The sequence below is a fragment of the Heptranchias perlo genome, chromosome 28 (assembly GCF_035084215.1).
Source record: "Heptranchias perlo isolate sHepPer1 chromosome 28, sHepPer1.hap1, whole genome shotgun sequence".
Taxonomy (NCBI): Eukaryota; Metazoa; Chordata; class Chondrichthyes; order Hexanchiformes; family Hexanchidae; genus Heptranchias; species Heptranchias perlo.
The window spans coordinates 9732233-9751373 of NC_090352.1; the positions used below are offsets into that span (position 1 = coordinate 9732233).

Here is a 19141-nt window from a genome sequence, read left to right on the forward strand (position 1 = left end):
ACCGCTCAGTTAATCACTAGATAAATTCAGCCAGCAGGGGAGATTTAAAAATCTATACTGTAAACAACTGGATCCAAGGGATTACATTTGAAGAGAAAATTGTTGCAATGATTATGTTTAGCCCTTTGATATATTTAGCATGCTGTGCTGAAAGAAACAATCAATGTGCTGGCACTAAGCAATTGCTGAGCACTATACCATCCTCTGTTATTGTACTAGAAGGTCCTCTTATTTGAGCCATTTGGATTTTTAAAAATTATTGTGTCTAATTTCAGTACTAACCAACTATAAAAGGCACATATTTGACCCAGGTGCCAATTCTTTCTGGTAGAGAATGGGCTCCCATTTTAAGCTGATTTTCTGTCCTTCCCCCTCAAGCCTCCCCAAGCCACACATGATGCTGGGCTGAAAAGAATGGGGGTGAAAAAAATTTCCCAAGTTCCTACCAACACTCCAAGACTGCTGCCTCTCTCTCTCTCTCCATAGAAAAGCACATGGTCTCTAGTCAATCTTTCTGCATGACAGTACAGCGAGGATGGGTACCTCACAGGCGAGGAGTCACAGACGCCTCCCTCTGCCCACTCTAAAATTCTAACAAAATGTACTGGAGCAAACTTTTATTTTTGAAGGAACAAAAAATGGGTGTCACCTTCTTTCCATTCTGTGCCACTGCTGGTAATTTCCTCTTCATCCCTTTTCCTGCTGAAATTTCAGGTGGTGATTTTTTGGAGATACTGTTAGCTAAAATAGTTTAAAACAAAAACATTAGTTTTCCTGTTAACAGTATATTTTTAAAAAAATGTTAGAAGCCTTGTAATCGGGAGTGGTAAAATGATCCAGTGTTCAGATTGTGTGTGTAATTTGGGGACTCTTAATTCTCTGCCTGTTTCCATTATCCACCACTTAAACACTCCCATTGGGTATAACTGATGTCCCACTGTAATAAAGCTAGTCAGATGTCAGGAGAATGAGCTTTATTACTTTATCATACAAAACACTAATTATACTCCCTTCATCTTCCCTTTTCCTCCCATTCTCTCTCACTGTAATTTTACATTTAGTGCAGTGTTGAGGGAGTGTTGCACTGCAAGAGGTGCCGCATTTCAGATGAGACATTAAACCGAGGCCTTATTTGCCCCCTCAGGTAAACCTAACAGATCCCATGATACTATTCGAAGAGCAGGGAATTTATCCCAGTGTCCTGGCCAACATTTATCCCTCAAACGACATCACTAAAACAGGTTATCTGATCATTCCTTTCATTGCTGTTTGTGGGACCTTGAGTGTGCAAATTGGCTGCCATGTTTCCTACATTACAACAGTGTCTACACTTCAAAAGTACTTCATTGGCTATGAAGCGCTTTGGGATGTCTGGAGGTCATGAAAGGCGCCATGTAAATGCAAGTTTTCTCTTTCTTTTACTTGATTTCTAACCATCACCTAACTTCTAATTACAGTTTCAGTCTCCCAGATTTCCCTGTCCATTATGAAGGTGAGGCCACATTGAAAATAATTAGCCTGCAATTAGTTGAAGGCTGGGTGGTCACATGATGACAGCTTCAATTCTCCTGCATCAAAACAAATGCAGGAACTCAATTAGTTATCTTGCTTGTCCAGTGATATCTGAACAACTACACATAGTTCAGCTGCATTGCTTTGAGTTGCAAGCTCTTTGTAGATGCAGGTATCACCAGAGACTGCATCTTTATTTCATTTGGCATCTTTGTATTTTCCAAAATCTCTAACACTTTCTGCACACATAAAAGTTGTTTTGAGTTCCCTTTTATTTGTCACAGCATGGGTTTGATGCAGGATAAATCCCTCACTAGCCCATAAAAAGATGCCTCAACTTAAAATCCAAGGCGCCTCCCCAATATACTGTCACCTATTCCTGAGGGCTCTCAGTGAGGTGAAAAACTAGGCCATTTTGTGCTGCAGGCCCCTACCCAACAGGAAGAGAGACCACCTATCACAAGGGCAAGAAAATAACTTTCTGCCCATCAGTCTAAACTGGATCTAAACTCCAGTACCAGTGCTGAAACTACTAACCCACTACATCATAGAATTACATAGAATGTATAGCACAGAAATAGGCCATTCAGCCCATGTCAGTTTATGCTCATGAGCCTCCTCCCACCCCTCTTCAACTAACTTTCAGCATAACCTTCTATTAGTTCTCCCTCATGCGTTTACCTAGCTTCCCTTAAATCCATCTATAATCTTAGCCTCAACTATTCTTTGTGGCAACATGTTCCACATTCTAACCACTATGGGTGAAGAGGTTTCTCTTGAATTCCCTATTGGATTTATTAGTGACTTATATTTATGGCCCCTAGATTTAGACTCCCCACAAGTGGAAACATTTTCCCCATGTCTACCCTATCAAACCCTTTCATAATCTTAAAGGCCTCTATCAGATCACCCCTCAGCTTTCTCTTTTCTAGAGAAAAGGGCCTCAGCCTGTTCAGTCTTTCCTGAAAAGAATTCATGTGAGGGGACTTTATGGCATTACCGAATGCCAAATTTATTAGTGACTATCTTATATTTATGACCCATAGTTTTGGTCTCTCTCTTCACCCCCCCTCACTCCACCACATCCCCAGTTTCCAGAAACCTAAATTGAACAAGGAGATATTTTCTCACCACCTTGGCTCTTACTTTTCTTCCCAGGTGATTTTGAAGGGCCTTTTGAACCATGTGATGTGAGTTTTGAACCCGCTTCAGTGCTCCCAGAACCACCAGAGGGCCATTCATCATCACCTTTCCCAGAAGCCACAATATCAATATCAGTCTTCTCTTTAGAAACCCTGTACAATTCCTGCAAAAACAAAAAAGTTATTGAAGAGCTTAGTAAAAGCAAAGAAGGATTATAAAAAAATTGTGATTAATGGCTAATTTTTTTTTTAAAAAGGGGGTACTAATAAAAAGTGTTAGTCGTGGAATCAAAATTTTAAATGTTATTTATAATTAGTCAATAAGTACTGAGGACAGGGAATGGCAATTGATACTAGCTCAATTGCTAAATTTAAATCTGAGATAGATAGCTTTTTGGCAATCCAAGGTATTAAGGGATATGGGCCAAAGGCGGGTATATGGAGTTAGATCACAGATCAGCCATGATCTTATCAAATGGCAGAGCAGGCACGAGGGGCTGAATGGCCTACTCCTGTTCCTATGGCCGGAACAGGCCAACTGACAGATTAATGTGCATCTGATAAGTAGTACAGCATACCTTACAAAGTATCCAAGAGAATACCTGGCACCTGACTCCTGATGCTCTGGACCAACATCCAGGCTACACTGCTCTGGATAAGATAATAGAACAGCACAGCCAGGGAACTGCCTTTGGAGTTAAGAGTTGGAAGCCAATGCTGGCAATCCAAGATCCTCCCAAATAGATCTGGAGCCTTGTACGGTGTCGCTGAGGAATCCCAAAGACCTTGAAAGAACTTAGTTGTAAATTTAGAGAAGCATAGACTTAGGGATAATCTGATCGAGGTTTATAAGATGAAGGGGACGAAGGGTCATCAACCTGAAACGTTAACTCTGTTTCTTTCCCCACAGATGCTGCCTGACTTGCTGAGTATTTCCAGCATTTTCTGTTTTTGGTGGCTCTTTTCCCAGAGAATACAGACAGGTACGGTAGCATAATGGTTATGTTACTGGACTAGTAATCCAGAGGCCCGGATTAATAATCCGGAGACACATGTTCAAATCCTGCCATGTCAGCTGGGGAATGTAAATTCAGTTAATTAAATAAAATCTGGAATAAAAAGGTTAGTATCAGTAATGGTGACCATGGAACTGTGCATCTGGCTCACTAATGTCTTTTAAAAAGGAAACCTGCTGTCCTTGTCTGGTCTATATCCAGACTCCAGACCCACAACATTGTGGTTGATTCTTAACTGCCTTCTGAAATGGCTGGCAAGCCACTCAGTTGCACAATCCAGATACAAAAGAGTCATGCGACTGCAGTGGTTAAAGGCAGTGACCCACCACCACCTTCTCAAGAGCAATTAGGGATGGGCAATAAATACTGGCTTTGCCAGCGATACCCACATCCCATGAATGAATTTTTTAAAAAGTGGACCTCTGGACCTGTTTCTGATTGGGGCAGAAATCACCCCTTACAAAATGAAGGTACTGCATAGAATTCTCAGGGCCAGAGTGATCTCCTGGACTAGTTTCAATTGCTCGGGGGGGAAAAAAAGGGATTTCCCCAAATTGACCTAGGTTTATCATCTGGTTTTACATCTCTCCCAGGCATTCATATGGTTTAAGGCGGGGTGGAGAGTGTATACATTGATACACAAGGTATCACAATTGTGTGGGGACAGGCTGGATGGACCAGAGTCTTTTCCTGTCCGTCAATGTCCATAAATTAGCTAGCCTGCCCAGTATTGAGAGTCTTTTGTTCTTTGAAAGGGCCCCCGTGAACAGAGGGATAAATCGACCTTTGCATGATACAGATTCAGAACTATTTAAATAGAAAGTTATTGGCGACTGAGGGGAAAAAAAGAACATTCCTTAGGGCACCCGACACAGAAATCAGCTGGAGAAAACACTACTCCCACCAATAGCAGAGGATTGGGGGGACTATTCATTCCCAGTTGTGAAACATATTGCCGCCCCTTCACCCTCCCTGCCCCGCCCCCCCCACAGTAGGGCATGGATTAACAGAATAGATGCAGAGGAATGGACTGAATGAGCCTCATTCCATTCCTTAGGTCCAGTCAGATTTATTTTTGTATGGTTTGGTACCCTGGACTGTCTAGCTCTGTAATACACATGCAAAATCCAATCAAGTTCTGCTAGTTCATCGATTTCCACATCAACCCCTAAGCTCCTGGATAAAACAGACTAGCATCATGCTGCACAACCTGCAATGTCATTTACCTTGAGCTGAGGAAGATTGGTTGCAGTTTGCCAGTCTTTGTCGTCACGGATACGTGTGCACCGCGGGAACCGGATCGAGATGCCATCTGCAGAATGGGCTTCCGATTTAGAGAATTCCGCTCCAGTGATTTCCCACACTGGGGCTGTCTGAAAAAGAGAAAGAGGAAAGCAGTGACTGCTGTGTGCATTAAAACGTTAGAGTCAGAAAATAAATGTACATCTTTCAAAGAAAGCGCACATGCAAAAGAGAAACTTGGACAAGTAACACAAAAGGACTTTAACCTACAGAATTGTCCGTCAGAATTTTCCTGAATCAAGCCGAGGAGGACAGGGAACATCTTCATATAGGAATATGTCAAATCAGGTTTACCTGGACACCATCACTTAGTCAGCTTTATACAATCATCCCTGAAAATGACCAAAAATATGGCCTCCACTTGGATGTACCAAGTTACTAAAAGACACAGGGATGGCTAATCCAACACTGAGGGAGATCACTCATCAAGCCTACAGCACACGAACAGGTCATTCGGCCCAATTGGTCTATGCCGGCATTTATGCGCCACATAAGCTTCCTTCCTCCCGACATCATCTAACCCTATCAGCGTATCCTTCGATTCCCTTTTCCCTCATGTGCTTATCTAGCTTCCCCTTCAATGCATCTATGCTATTTGCCTCAATTACTACTTGTGGTAGCACGTTCCACATTCTTACCACTGCCTGGGTAAAGAAGTTTCTCATGAAGGGTATGGTAGCATAGTGGTTATGTTACTGGACTAAAAATCCAGAGGCCTGGACTAATAATCTGGAGTCATGAGTTCAAATCCTGCCACGGCAATGGAGGCATTTAAATTCAATTAATTGAATAAAATCTAGAATTAAAATACTAGTATCAGTAATGGTGGTCATGAAACGACCGGATTGTTGTAAAAACCCATCTGGTTCACTAATGCCCTTTAGGGAAGGAAACCTGCCGTCCTCGCCCGGTCTGGCCTAGGCTTGGAGATTCCTGTGAATTTTGGGGGTTAAAATTGTTTTAAAAAATTTGTGGCTTTTTTAATGAAAATCAGCAAAGTACTGAAACAACATATTTCATGTGCTTTATGGGTACAGTAGCATAGTGGTTATGTTACTGGACTAGTAATCCAGAGGCCTGGACTAATAATCCAGAGTCATGAATTCCAATCCTGCCACAGCAGCTGGGGAATTTAAATTCAATTAATTAAATAAAATCTGGAGTGAAAAAAACTAGTATCAGTAATGGCCATGAAACTACCAGATTGTCGTAAAAACCCGTCCAGTTCACTGCTGCCCTTTAGGGAAGGAAACCTGCCGTCCTTACCCGGTCTGGCCTATATGTGACTCCAGACCCACAGCAATGTGGTTGATTCTTAATTGCCCTCTGAAATGGCCGAGCAAGCCATTCAGTTGTACAATCTCGCTAAAAAAAAGTCATATTAAGAATAAAACCGGATGGACCACTAGGCACCGGACACGACAAAGGCAAATCAAGTCCAGTCAACCCTGCAAAGTCTGAGCCCGCATGCAGCAAGACCTGGACAACATCCAGGTTTGGGCTCATAAGTGGCAAGTAACATTCGCGCCAGACAAGTGCCAGGCAATGACCATCTCCAACAAGAGAGAGTCTAACCACCTCCCCATGACATTCAATGGCATTACCATCACCAAATTCCCCACCATCAACATCCTGGGGGTCACCATTGACCAGAAACTTAACTGGACCAGCCATATAAATACAGTGGCGACAAGAGCAGGTCAGAGGCTGAGTATTCTGCGGCGAGTGACTCACCTCCTGACTCTCCAAAGCCTTTCCACCATCTACAAAGCACAAGTCAGGAGTGTGATGGAATACTCTCCACTTGCTTGGATGAGTGCAGCTCCAACAACACTCAAGAAGCTCGACATCATCCAGGACAAAGCAGCCCGCTTGATTGGCACCTCATCCACCATCCTAAACATTCACTCCCTTCATCACCGGCACACTGTGGCTGCAGTGTGTACCATCCACAGGATGCACTGCAGCAACTCGCCAAGGCTTCTTCGACAGCACCTCCCAAACCTGCGACCTCTGCTACCTAGAAAGACAAGAGCAGCAGGCACGTGGGAACAACGCCATCTGCACGTTCCCCTCCAAGTCACACACTATCCCAACTTGGAAATATAATCTCCATTCCTTTATCGTCGCTGGGTCAAAATCCTGGAACTCCCTTCCTAACAGCACTGTGGGAGAACCTTCACCACACAGACTGCAGCGATTCAAGAAGTCGGCTCACCACCACCTTCTCAAGGGCAATTAGGGATGGGCAATAAATGCTGGCCTTGCTAGCGACGCTCACATCCCATGAACGAATTTTTAAAAAATTCCCTATTGGATTTGTGACGATCTTATATTTGGACTCCCCCACAAGTGGAAACATCATCTCCACGTCTACCCTATTAAACCCTTTGATAATCTTAAAGGCCTCTATTAGGTCACCGCTCAGCTTTCTCTTTTCTAGAGAAAAGAGCCCCAGCCTGTTCAGTCTTTCCTGATAAGAATTCACATGAGGGGACTCTATGGCAATACCCAAAGTCGAAACAATTTGTAAACCTACCTTTGGATCTCGGACAATAAAGTCAGGTGTGTAGATCTTACTGACTTTTAGCCAACCTGGCACCTTGCCTGGATCCTGCACCAAAAAGAACGTTTATTTAAACAGTTACACCAAGAAATAATTTAGTGTTAGGATTTTATAAAAGCTTAAATGATACTAAAACTGGACTATAAAAGCAGAACATGAAAAAAAAGTGAGTAATTGGAAATGTCGTATTACCTTGCTTATTTTCACCACATCCAGTTCATTCTGTAATCGTGCCAGTGTGGCATCGTCGTGACCACCTCCACACTTGGTCACCGTGCACCATTGCGAAGAATTGGGATCGTAGCAGCCCATCAGGAAAATAGACATCATCCCACCTGAAACCAGTCCAAGGAATCCAATAACTCCACAGGCCCTCATTTACCCATGTACCTAAACAGAGAATTGGATGGGCCTGGACAGATTTTTTTTTAAAAAGATAGGAACATTGAACAGATCAGTTGGATTAGTGATGGGAGAGGGAAAAGCAGAAAAATGTCCATCACCTCCGAGGGGCTCCTAGAGGTGGCTGTTCAATTTCAAGATCCACTACCACTTGGACAGAACTCATGACAAAGACCACTAAGCCATTATTTGGTCCACATGAACTAGAATGGTGAAGTTCCCTCAATAAGCTCAATCTCACTGGTTAAATGCAGCACCCCATGCTGTGGTACTCAGGCTTCGAGGCCAGGAAAGTCCCAAGTCTGAATCCTGGCCTCTGCTGATTTTTACCAGGACAGTCGTGGGGACGCTAAAATTGGCTCCAGCATTCCTGGATTATAGAAAAGGAGGAAAGAAAATATCAAATCACTCGTGACTGCTGCTGGAAAGTGCTGTGTGTATGAATTTTGGATATGGGTCGCCTGTGATAGCCCCCCACAGATGAAAGATCTGACTACCTTCATGTCTAGTGTCACGTGATAATGGCCACTTGAGCAAGGTAACGGAGGACAGTCCTATCTATCGAACTGCACCCTAGAGCGAGTCAGCAGATGGATTTGCGGACAGGGTGTGGGGGAAAAGGAGAAAGTACAAGATAAAAGTAAATCAGGACAGCTGGAAGGAAAGTAACCATTATGTTGGTGGCCCAGTACTAGGGAGACATCAAAATAATTAATAATTACTAAATGAAAAACCACAAATCTGTCACAACAAATGTTCAACATTTATCCTATGGAAAGTATGACACAAATGATTTCACTTCAATTTTATTTTTACTTCTACTCTTACTTCCGAAAAAGACTATAAACTAGCCCCTCAACGCAGCGTCATATAGAGGACGTGGTACCCATGGCTCCCTCGTAACGTGTTTTCTTATTACACAAATTCCTTTCCATAGCACCCCACACCAACACTCCCCTTCCTTCATACAGAACCTGTGCACCCTGGGCACAGCCTTCAGTAGAAAGTAGTTTTGGATAGCTCCCGAAGGCATCATTGTAGACAACCTAACCGTACAGCTTACAGATCCAGGAGTAGAAACATGTAAAGTAACATGCTAGTGGAAATATCTTAATTTCACCCAAGTGCCAGACTTACCTTTATTTCCTTGCCCGTAGAACGCTCCCAGCACAACGAGGTCCGCAGTATCAGCCATCGCACCTTCATTGAGATAGTCCTTCTTTACTTTCAGCCAATGTCGTTTGCCTGGTTCATACAGACTCTACACACAGAAAACAAGCTCACTAACCGTCAAAACATTTAGGTAGGATAGCTACAATAAAGTAAAAGCAAACATTTTTAAAAAATTGTTAAAACTAACTTTGATACCTCAATTATGTTCAGAACCTCTCTAATTTGAAAATATATCTGCATGTTGGAGGACCCATAACTACAACACTGCAGCAAGTGGCTGCTCAATTAGGATAGCGGAGTCCTCACTCCATTCACACTTGGGGTTTCCTGACTCGGCACTTTAACTAGTCTTCATGAGGTCCCCTCGGGTAAGAAAGATACTTTTCTGTGGTTCTGTGAGAGCAATATATACTTGGCCACCAGTCTTTACAAGTCCGGTTGGGTTGGGTTAGGTTAGGTTTGCACTGGCTGCACAAGATCTGGGCACCAGGGAGCCAGTGGCTCGATGGGGAGGGGGTTCAGGCAAGATGCTTAGAGAAGAAGGATGCAGGAACAGAGAAATTTGGGGGTTTAGGTACATAAATCTTTGACGGTGGCAGGATAAGTTGATATAGTTGTTAGAGTAGCACAGGAGATCCTTGGCTTTATAAACAGAAGCATAGAGTACAAAAGCAAGGAAGTTATGCTAAACTTTTATAAGTCACTGGTTGGGGCTCAGCCGGAGTATTCTGTCCAGTTCTGGGCACCACACTTTCAGAAGGATGACAATGCCTTGGAGAGGGTGCAGAGGAGATTTACCGCAATGATACCAGGGATTTCAGTTGTGGAGAGACTAGAGAAGCTGGGATTGTTCTCCTTAGGGCAGAAAATGTTAAGGGGAGATTTAATAGAGGTGTTCAAAATTATGAGGGGTTTTGATAAGACTACATAGGGAGAAACTGTTTCCACTGGCAGGAGGGTCGGTAACCAGAGGGCACAGATTTAAAGGTAATTAGCAGAAGAACCAGAGGGGAGATGAGGAGAAAATTTTTTACGCAGCAAATTGTTATAATCTGGAATGCACTGCCTGAAAGGGTGGTGGAAGCAGAATCAAGAAATAACTTTCAAATTGGATAAATGCTTGAAAAGGAAAAAATTGCAGGGCTATGGGGAAAGAGCAAGGGACTGGGACTAATTGGATAGCTCTTTCAAGAGCCGGCACAGGCACGATGGGCTGAATGGCTTCCTTCTGTACTGTACGATTCTATGAATCAGAAGAAGCAACTGAACTTTAAAAAAAAATCCAGCAACAGCAGAATGTTTATATGTAAGAATGGGATTTCTTGCTTATGACAGTAAGTTTAAAGTCTGTTTGCTCATTGATATCTTCATCATTAGCATATGTTCAAAGTGTCACAGTTTTCAAAAATGTCACAGCTGAAAATGTTGCCTCAAAAGGGCTTAAAAACACAAAGCATTACATGCCCAGAGTGACTAGCTCAACTAATCGCTTATCAGTTGGATATTTGATTATTAACCCGAGTGACAAAATGTGAGCAAATCAAAAATAGCAAAAAAATACCAACAAGCAAAAAAAGTGTACACAAGGAACAGAAAATGTCCATGGGGTGAGAGGAAAATGTCCATGGGGTGTGGAAATTGCTGACTGGCTCAAATATCCCATTCACTGTACAGCTGGGGACCAATGAGGATATGTTCTCACTGTCTAACATCAAATCTTTCCTCCCTCCAGAGAGGTGCATTGTGTGGCTTGTGAGAAGAAACTTGTTGTATGACCCTCCAGGAAGGAGGACCAGATTACTCAATATTTTCCAGACTCCGCAAGATGACACACATCATGCACTCTCACTGGCATATCCCACAGGTGCTTAATCCATGTTTGTGGTGGGAATGGGAGCATTGCCCATAGTGGGGGGGAAATTCACCTTCTTGCTGCCGGCAGCAATTGTGTTTCAGATTGAACATTACAGTTCGAAGGACAGGCTTAGCAGACAAGGGGAGTGGAATTGAGGGGACATCAAATCTGGTCATTGCCTTAGTGTCATCCCTAATCACTTCCTAAAATGTTTGGAATCAGGGGCAGGACCAAAAGAAAAAAAGGCTTGCATTTCTACAGCACTTTTCACGACCTCAGGATGTCCCAAACACTTTACAGCCAATTAAGTACTTTTTTTTTTAAGTGTCGTCATTGTATGTGTAAATGTGTAACTCTAGCCACAACGATATGCCCAACAGGGCAGGGTGCAATCTATGAAGCTTACGTGGGTTGTGGTATGTTCAGCGAGAGTTTGAGTTGACCCTCAAACATTTTATTGTGAAATGTGATTGTGTGGGTTTATTCCCAAATATTCTTCCACTCTTCTGCCAGTTAGTGACCAAGGTCGCACTTGCATGTTCCTTTTAGACTTTCTGTGGATTCTGTCAACATGAGGTAAACATAGAGTACCTAACCCAAAACCACCCCAAGAAAGTGTAGCATAGCCCCTCACACTTGATCCTAATGCATATTGAACTACTGTACATAATGACAGTGCCAATGTGCTCCCCTTTAAATAGATCACCAATACATCAATGTGAAAAAGAGAACAATTTGCAAAATAAAATTTAAGAGTTTATACATTGTTAAATGTTTGGCTGTACTCCAGTTTCAGTTTATAGTCTATTATAATTATTAGGTTCTTGAAATAAAACCTTAATAAATATATTTCCTACATTACAATGGTGACTACACTTCATAAAAAAGTACTTAATTGGCTGTAAAGCGCTTTGAGACATCCTGAGGGCATGAAAGGCGCCATATAAATACAAGTCTTTCTTTCTTTTTCAAAGGTAGCAATCTCAGGATTGCTACCAGTGCCACGGGCAAGTCAGAGTAGGAATGACAGGATAGCTAGGATGAATACGTGGCTTGAGAGATGATGCAAGAGGGAGGGATTCAAATTCCTGGGCCATTGGAACCGGTTCTGGGGGAGGTGGGACCAGTACAAATTGGACGGTCTGCATCTGGGCAGGACTGGAACCAATGTCCTCGGGGGAGTGTTTGCTAGTGCTGTTGGGGAGGGTTTAAACTAATGTGGCAGGGGGATAGGAACCGATGCAGGAAGTCAGTGGGAAGTAAAGTGGTGACAGAAACAAAAGGCAGTAAGGGAGAGTGTACAAAACATGACTGGACAGATGGTCTGAGAAAGCAGGGCAAAGACCAAGGGAAGTCTAGATTAAACTGCATTTATTTCAATGCAAGAAGTCTGATGGGCAAGGCAGATGAACTCAGGGCATGGATGGGTACATGGGACTGGGATGTTATAGCTATTACTGAAACATGGCTAAGGGAGGGGCAGGACTGGCAGCTCAATGTTCCAGGGTACAGATGCTATAGGAAAGATAGAGCAGGAGGTAAGAGAGGAGGGGGGAGTTGCGTTCTTGATTAGGGAGAACATCACGGCAGTAGTGAGAGGGGATATATCCGAGGGTTCGCCCACTGAGTCTATATGGGTAGAACTGAAAAATAAGAAGGGAGAGATCACTTTGATAGGATTGTACTACAGACCCCCAAATAGTCAACGGGAAATTGAGGAGCAAATATGTAAGGAGATTACAGACAGCTGCAAGAAAAATAGGGTGGTAATAGTAGGGGACTTTAACTTTCCCAACATTGACTGGGACAGCCATAGCATTAGGGGCTTGGATGGAGAGAAATTTGTTGAGTGTATTCAGGAGGAATTTCTCATTCAGTATGTGGATGGCCCGACTAGAGAGGGGGCAAAACTTGACCTCCTCTTGGGAAATAAGGAAGGGCAGGTGACAGAAGTGTTAGTGAGGGATCACTTTGGGACCAGTGATCATAATTCCATTAGTTTTAAGATAGCTATGGAGAAGGATAGGTCTGGCCCAAAAGTTAACATTCTAAATTGGGGAAAGGCCAATTTTGATGGTATTAGACAGGAACTTTCAGTAGTTGATTGGGAGAGTCTGTTGGCAGGCAAAGGGACGTCTGGTAAGTGGGAGGCCTTCAAAAGTGTGCTAACCAGGGTTCAGGGTAAGCACATTCCTTATAAAGTGAAGGGCAAGGCAGGTAGAAGTAGGGAACCTTGGATGACTCGGGAGATTGTGGCCCTAGTCAAAAAGAAGGAGGCATATGACATGCATAGGCAGCTGGGATCAAGTGGATCCCTTGAAGAGTATCGAGATTGCCGGAGTAGAGTTAAGAGAGAAATCAGGAGGGCAAAAAGGGGACATGAGATTGCTTTGGCAGATAAGGCAAAGGAGAATCCAAAGAGCTTCTACAAGTACATAAAGGGCAAAAGAGTAACTAGGGAGAGAGTAGGGCCTCTTATGGATCACAAGGTCATCTATGTGCGGAACCACAAGAGATGGGTGAGATCCTGAATGAATATTTCACATCGGTATTTACGGTTGAGAAAGGCATGGATGTTAGGGAACTTGGGAAAATAAATAGTGATGTCTTGAGGAGTGTACATATTACAGAGAGGGAGGTGCTGGAAGTCTTAACGCGCATCAAAGTAGATAAATCTCCGGGACCTGATGAAATGTATCCCAGGACGTTATGGGAGGTTAGGGAGGAAATTGCGGGTCCCCTAGCAGAGATATTTGAATCATTGACAGCTACAGGTGAGGTGCCTGAAGATTGGAGGGTAGCAAATGTTGTGCCTTTGTTTAAGAAGGGCGGCAGGGAAAAGCCTGGGAACTACAGACCGGTGAGCCTGACATCTGTAGTGGGTAAGTTGTTAGCGGGTATTCTGAGAGACAGGATCTACAGGCATTTGGAGAGGCAGGGACTGATTAGGAACAGTCAGCATGGTTTTGTGAGAGGAAAATCATGTCTCACAAATTTGATTGAGTTTTTTGAAGGGGTAACCAAGAAGATAGATGAGGGCTGTGCAGTAGATGTGGTCTACATGGACTTTAGCAAAGCCTTTGACAAGGTACCGCATGGTAGGTTGTTACAGAAGGTTAAATCTCACGGGATCCAAGGTGAGGTAGCCAATTGGATACAAAATTGGCTTGACGACAGAAGACAGAGGGTGGTTGTAGAGGGTTGTTTTTCAGACTGGAGGCCTGTGACCAGCGGTGTGCCTCAGGGATCGGTGCTGGGTCCGCTGTTATTTGTTATTTATATTAATGATTTGGATGAGAATTTAGGAGGAATGGTTAGTAAGTTTGCAGATGACACCAAGATTGGTGGCATTGTGGACAGTGAAGAAGGTTATCTAGGATTGCAACGGGATCTTGATAAATTGGGCCAGTGGGCCGATGAATGGCAGATGGAGTTTAATTTGTGAGGTGATGCATTTTGGTAGATCGAATCAGACCAGGACCTACTCTGTTAATGGTAGGGCGTTGGGGAGAGTTATAGAACAAAGAGATCTAGGAGTACAGGTTCATAGCTCCTTGAAAGTGGAGTCACAGGTGGATAGGGTGGTGAAGAAGGCATTCGGCATGCTTGGTTTCATTGGTCAGAACATTGAATACAGGAGTTAGGATGTCTTGTTGAAGTTGTACAAGACATTAGTAAGGCCACACTTGGAATACTGTGTACAGTTCTGGTCACCCTACTATAGAAAGGATATTATTAAACTAGAAAGAGTGCAGAAAAGATTTACTAGGATGCTACCGGGAATGATTGTTTGACTTATAGGGAGAGGTTAGATAGACTGGGACTTTTTTCCCTGGAGAGTAGGAGGTTAAGGGGTGATCTTATAGAAGTCTATAAAATAATGAGGGGTATAGATAAGGTAGATAGTCTAAATCTTTTACCAAAGGTAGGGGAGTCTATAACGAGGGGGCATAGATTTAAGGTGAGAGGGGAGAGATACAAAAAGGTCCAGAGGGGCAATTTTTTCACTCAAAGGGTGGTGAGTGTCTGGAACGAGCTGCCAGAGGCAGTAGTAGAGGCAGGTACAATTTTGTCTTTTAAAAAGCATTTGCACAGTTACATGGGTAAGTTGGGTATAGAGGGGTACGGGCCAAGTGCAGGCAATTGGGACTAGCTTAGTGGTATAAACTGGGTGACATGGACATGTTGGGCCGAAGGGCCTGTTTCCATGTTGTAAACTTCTATGATTCTATATGTAAAAGGTTGATTTTTGACATTTTTAAATTGAAGTGGTACCAGATGCAGACGACACTATGGTATGATCTATTTAGGATCTTCCCAATTTGTATATTTTGTCTGGTTTGCTAAAGTGCATTATTTGTCATAAAACCCTGAATGTTGTAAAACAGTCAAAAAAAAATCCAAACTTGAAAATGACTGATGAGCTCAAATGTCCCAGTGATGAAAAATAAACATCCTGTTGACTATAAATCACTATCTGTTTAAAAAACGATCCATTCAAAAGCTCCAGCCAAAAACCAATATAAAGCCAATCAAATGTTCAGTTCAGTTTCACTTCAGTGCACTCCAGCCTGTGACGATGCCAGATGACAGATGACAGATTGGTGAAAGTATGCATTCAGCTCCAGCCATTAAAATTACAGGAGAGTGGTTTAGGGTCTGCTTCTGAACAGATCCCCTTCCGCTGTGTGCTGCCAAACACCAGATATCTCATCTCATGAAATGCTACCAGGCCCGACACGGTCTGCTCTGCTCCCTAACCCTGACCCAAGCCCTAAGCCACCTCTTCCTTCCCATACCTCTCTTCTGCCTACACCCAGACCTGCCCAACTATCGACCACAGGCCCCTTCCGCAACATTCCAATTTCTCCCTTACCTGTGCATGTGGCGCCAGGTTGCATAGCTTGTACCCTCCCATTCATGGTACGAGTCAGCTGACATTTTGCAGTATTAACTGGACTTTAGCAATCAATCAGTAAAGAAACACCACAAGAACTGTAGAGACACACGTACAATGACAGAGCGATAAGGAAGAGGGTAAAGACTTATAAAAAGGATGACAGTGAGAAAGAGTCAGACACAGTACAAAAGTCACACAAAGAGATAAAAGAGTGGCAAACAGGAAGATAGAGGACCACAATGAATTAGAGAGTGAGAAAGGATGGAAAGGAAGAAAAGATAATTTTATCAATCCCTATGACCAGTGCCATGTGAGACCAACTAGTTTAAAAATAACTCTGCTACTGCTGTAAGTTGAGAATTTAAATTCAGTTTAAAAAATTTTTTTTTTAAAAAGCAGTCATGGAGCAATCGAATTGTCATGAAAATCCAACTGGTTCGCTGAAGTCCTTTAGAGAAGGAAACCTGCTGTCCTAAGTGTGACTCCAGTCCCATACCAACCTGGTTGACTCTTAACTGCCATCTGAAGTGTCCCAGTAAGCCACTCAGTTGTACAAGGGCAACTAGGGTTGGGCAATAAATGCCAGCAACACCTACAATCCGAGAATGAATACTTTTTTAAAAAAAACTCACGCAATTGACAATGCAGATCCAGGCACATCTCAATATTTTAAGATCATCACCGTACACAGATAAACACCTACTCAATCAGTTCAGCTCACTTACAGAAGACAGGAATATTGTAACAAGCTGTGTTGAGAATGTCTCACCTTAACGTCTTTTAGAACCAGTCCCTCCAGGCCCTCTCTGATAACCCGATTGATCATTTCTCCCAGATCCGAGGCCCTCTGCCAAAACAGGATGCAAGATAAAATTTTACAGTCAGTAAAAATTATACCTGTTTTATCAAATAAGCTGATTAGCTACAGAGGAAGTGACTTCTCTCTACACTTGAATGATTTCTTTGATAACTGCCTTTATATTGTAACAACATTTGCTTGATTTGAATTTTGCTTAAAGTGAAACTGTTTACATGGGCTAACGAGGGAGTTGATGGAGAATTTCTCAACAGCTTAGCCGCTTGCAATTCCAGAGTGAATGAACTTGACCAAAGTTGCTAGAGAACAGAGTTATGTAACACAAGACCCCAATCTGTAGAACTGGTCAATGTCTAACGCTACAGACCTACAACATCAAGTGCTCACCTCCTTATAAAAGGAGCCAAAGATAAAGACATGCACCAAGTGCATCATAGGTAATGTGACAAGAGATCAATTCGATAGGACAAAGATATCTGGCCTGTGTTATTACACTGATATAATTGAGAGTCCACTGCATCACTAGTAGAAACACCCTGGCATCAATGTCTGAAGCTCTAGCAGAAGCACAGACCACTTCGTGACAGGGTTTTGTCAAAATATCAGAAAGACCTTAGTAAGTAGCAATATAAGAACATGAGATCAGAAGGAATGATGAAAAGCCATTCAATCTGTTTAGCTCTGTTTATCCGCGTCATGGATCTGAATGATGAACAAAGACTACGGAGTAGATTTTATGAATTAGCGGTCTTGGCACAAAGCTTTGCATGACGGGAATGCAGGAAGTCATTATTGGTGAAAAATCTTGTGGGACATGTGGACTGCCATTCCTGAATTCCCAATCTGCACTGCCATCGTGCAAAGCTCTACACCGAGAGTGCTAACTTGTATAAATCTCCGTTCGATCTTCTCCCTCCTGTCTCCACCAAGCCCATATCCATACGGATCAGTCCAATTTCCTGTTTAAAAGCTTCTAAATGAATTGGTGTTACATAGAAACATAGAAAATAGGAGCAAGAGTAGGCCATTCGACCCTTCAGGGGCGAAATTACCTTTACCATTGAACAGCAATTCAAAACCGAAGAAAGAAAAACTAGACAATTTCAGTAATGACGACATCCAACAGTGAGGCATTTGTAAAAAGTTCCACTTAAAACATGACTGTACTCACAGTCACATGTTTCATCTCCGAAAACATGATCCGATTGGGGATTTCAACCATGTTATCATGAAGGAATTGCTTCCGCTCACTGATTGATCTGTAAAGATATAAAAAGCACATTTAAATAAATCACAAGGACATGTGCAGATAAAGGAGGCCATTGGGCCAGTCTGTTGCTCATCCTTCCATAAAAGCCTACAATTCACCCATCCCCCCAAAAGCTGCAATTATAAGAAGTGGCGATGATGGCCATTGAGCCCCCTGCCGTGTATATTTTTTTTAAAGACAGGAAGCCAAATGGTCCAAGAGAAAAGGTTGGGATGCACATGCACAATCAGTTGCAACATCAAGGATAAACGTGCCAGCTTTGCTAAAGCTGGGCGACCAGGAACACCTAGTTTTTAGAAGGGTCTTATTGGCCGCTGGCCATTGAATATCTGGCCAATTTATGTTTGGTGTTGTTGCTGGCTGCAAGAGACTCGCGAGTCAGGAGCCAGTGGCACGAGCACAACATAAAAGCAGCTTATGAGTAGTAATTCAATAAACACCATTGTGTCTGTTAAGATGTAGAATCACGAGGAATTTCAAATGCATGCAGATTTTCAATGGGAGATGTACAGACCTGTTCATGAGGCTGACTCCATTGAAATAAATACAGTCGAAGACAAAAAGACAAACTTTAGCATCCTTGAAGGCGGCTTTCTAGAACGGAAGAAAATAAATTTGAAACAATTTGTCAAACTAATACACATACAATTTTAGCTTCTACTGTTCACTAGTCTAATAGAACATTCCAGCCTCCAAGTACGTTCCTCAAACCGAAGTCGCTGACTCTTGCTGGGGTATAGCTTCACTGTCGGCAGCCTTCCCCTACCTCACCCAAGCGGCCATTATTTATGTTTGAGCCTAGACATAGTTAGCAAACTATTAGACTATGGGATGCATCCCAGCTGAGCCCAATCTGTCCACAGGCAAGCACTTTCTATGAAGAGTCACTGGACAGTGATCAGGAACGAGAACCTCAGCTTAATTTTCCTCTGCCTAGCCCAGGGTGCTGAAGCAGATTGCTGCCCTGGACGAGATCAGCTATCTCAAACAGATCAGGCACCAAACCAGAGACCCTTCCAGTTTGTATGGCTTAGTATCACGCCAGCAGTTACGAAGCCATCGAGCACATTCTCTGAATGCACTTTCAAACATAAGCACACAAGCTTTTAAATCAAAAGCATGGCAAGTGATTGTATTGTGCAGTCACATCATCCAGCAGTCACTATTAGGTGGCCAATTCAAGCAA

The 19141-nt window shown here is 42.9% G+C and overlaps 1 protein-coding gene across 5 annotated transcripts in view; it reads right to left on the reverse strand.

Annotated features, from left to right (window-relative positions):
* lig3 (ligase III, DNA, ATP-dependent) overlaps nt 1-19141 on the reverse strand; it is a 66078-nt gene that overhangs the window by 7485 nt on the left and 39452 nt on the right. For 3 of the 5 annotated variants that reach the window (XM_068008037.1, XM_068008039.1, XM_068008040.1), the window contains exons 11-19: nt 18470-18549; nt 17857-17944; nt 16638-16715; nt 9078-9201; nt 7731-7873; nt 7512-7586; nt 4897-5043; nt 2644-2818; nt 650-741 (exon numbers count right to left, since the gene is read on the reverse strand). In XM_068008037.1, coding sequence (XP_067864138.1) covers nt 650-741; nt 2644-2818; nt 4897-5043; nt 7512-7586; nt 7731-7873; nt 9078-9201; nt 16638-16715; nt 17857-17944; nt 18470-18549 — 1002 coding nt within the window. The remainder of the gene's footprint in view (nt 1-649; nt 742-2643; nt 2819-4896; nt 5044-7511; nt 7587-7730; nt 7874-9077; nt 9202-16637; nt 16716-17856; nt 17945-18469; nt 18550-19141) is intronic. The other 2 variants (XM_068008042.1, XM_068008041.1) reach the window with 2 other exon arrangements.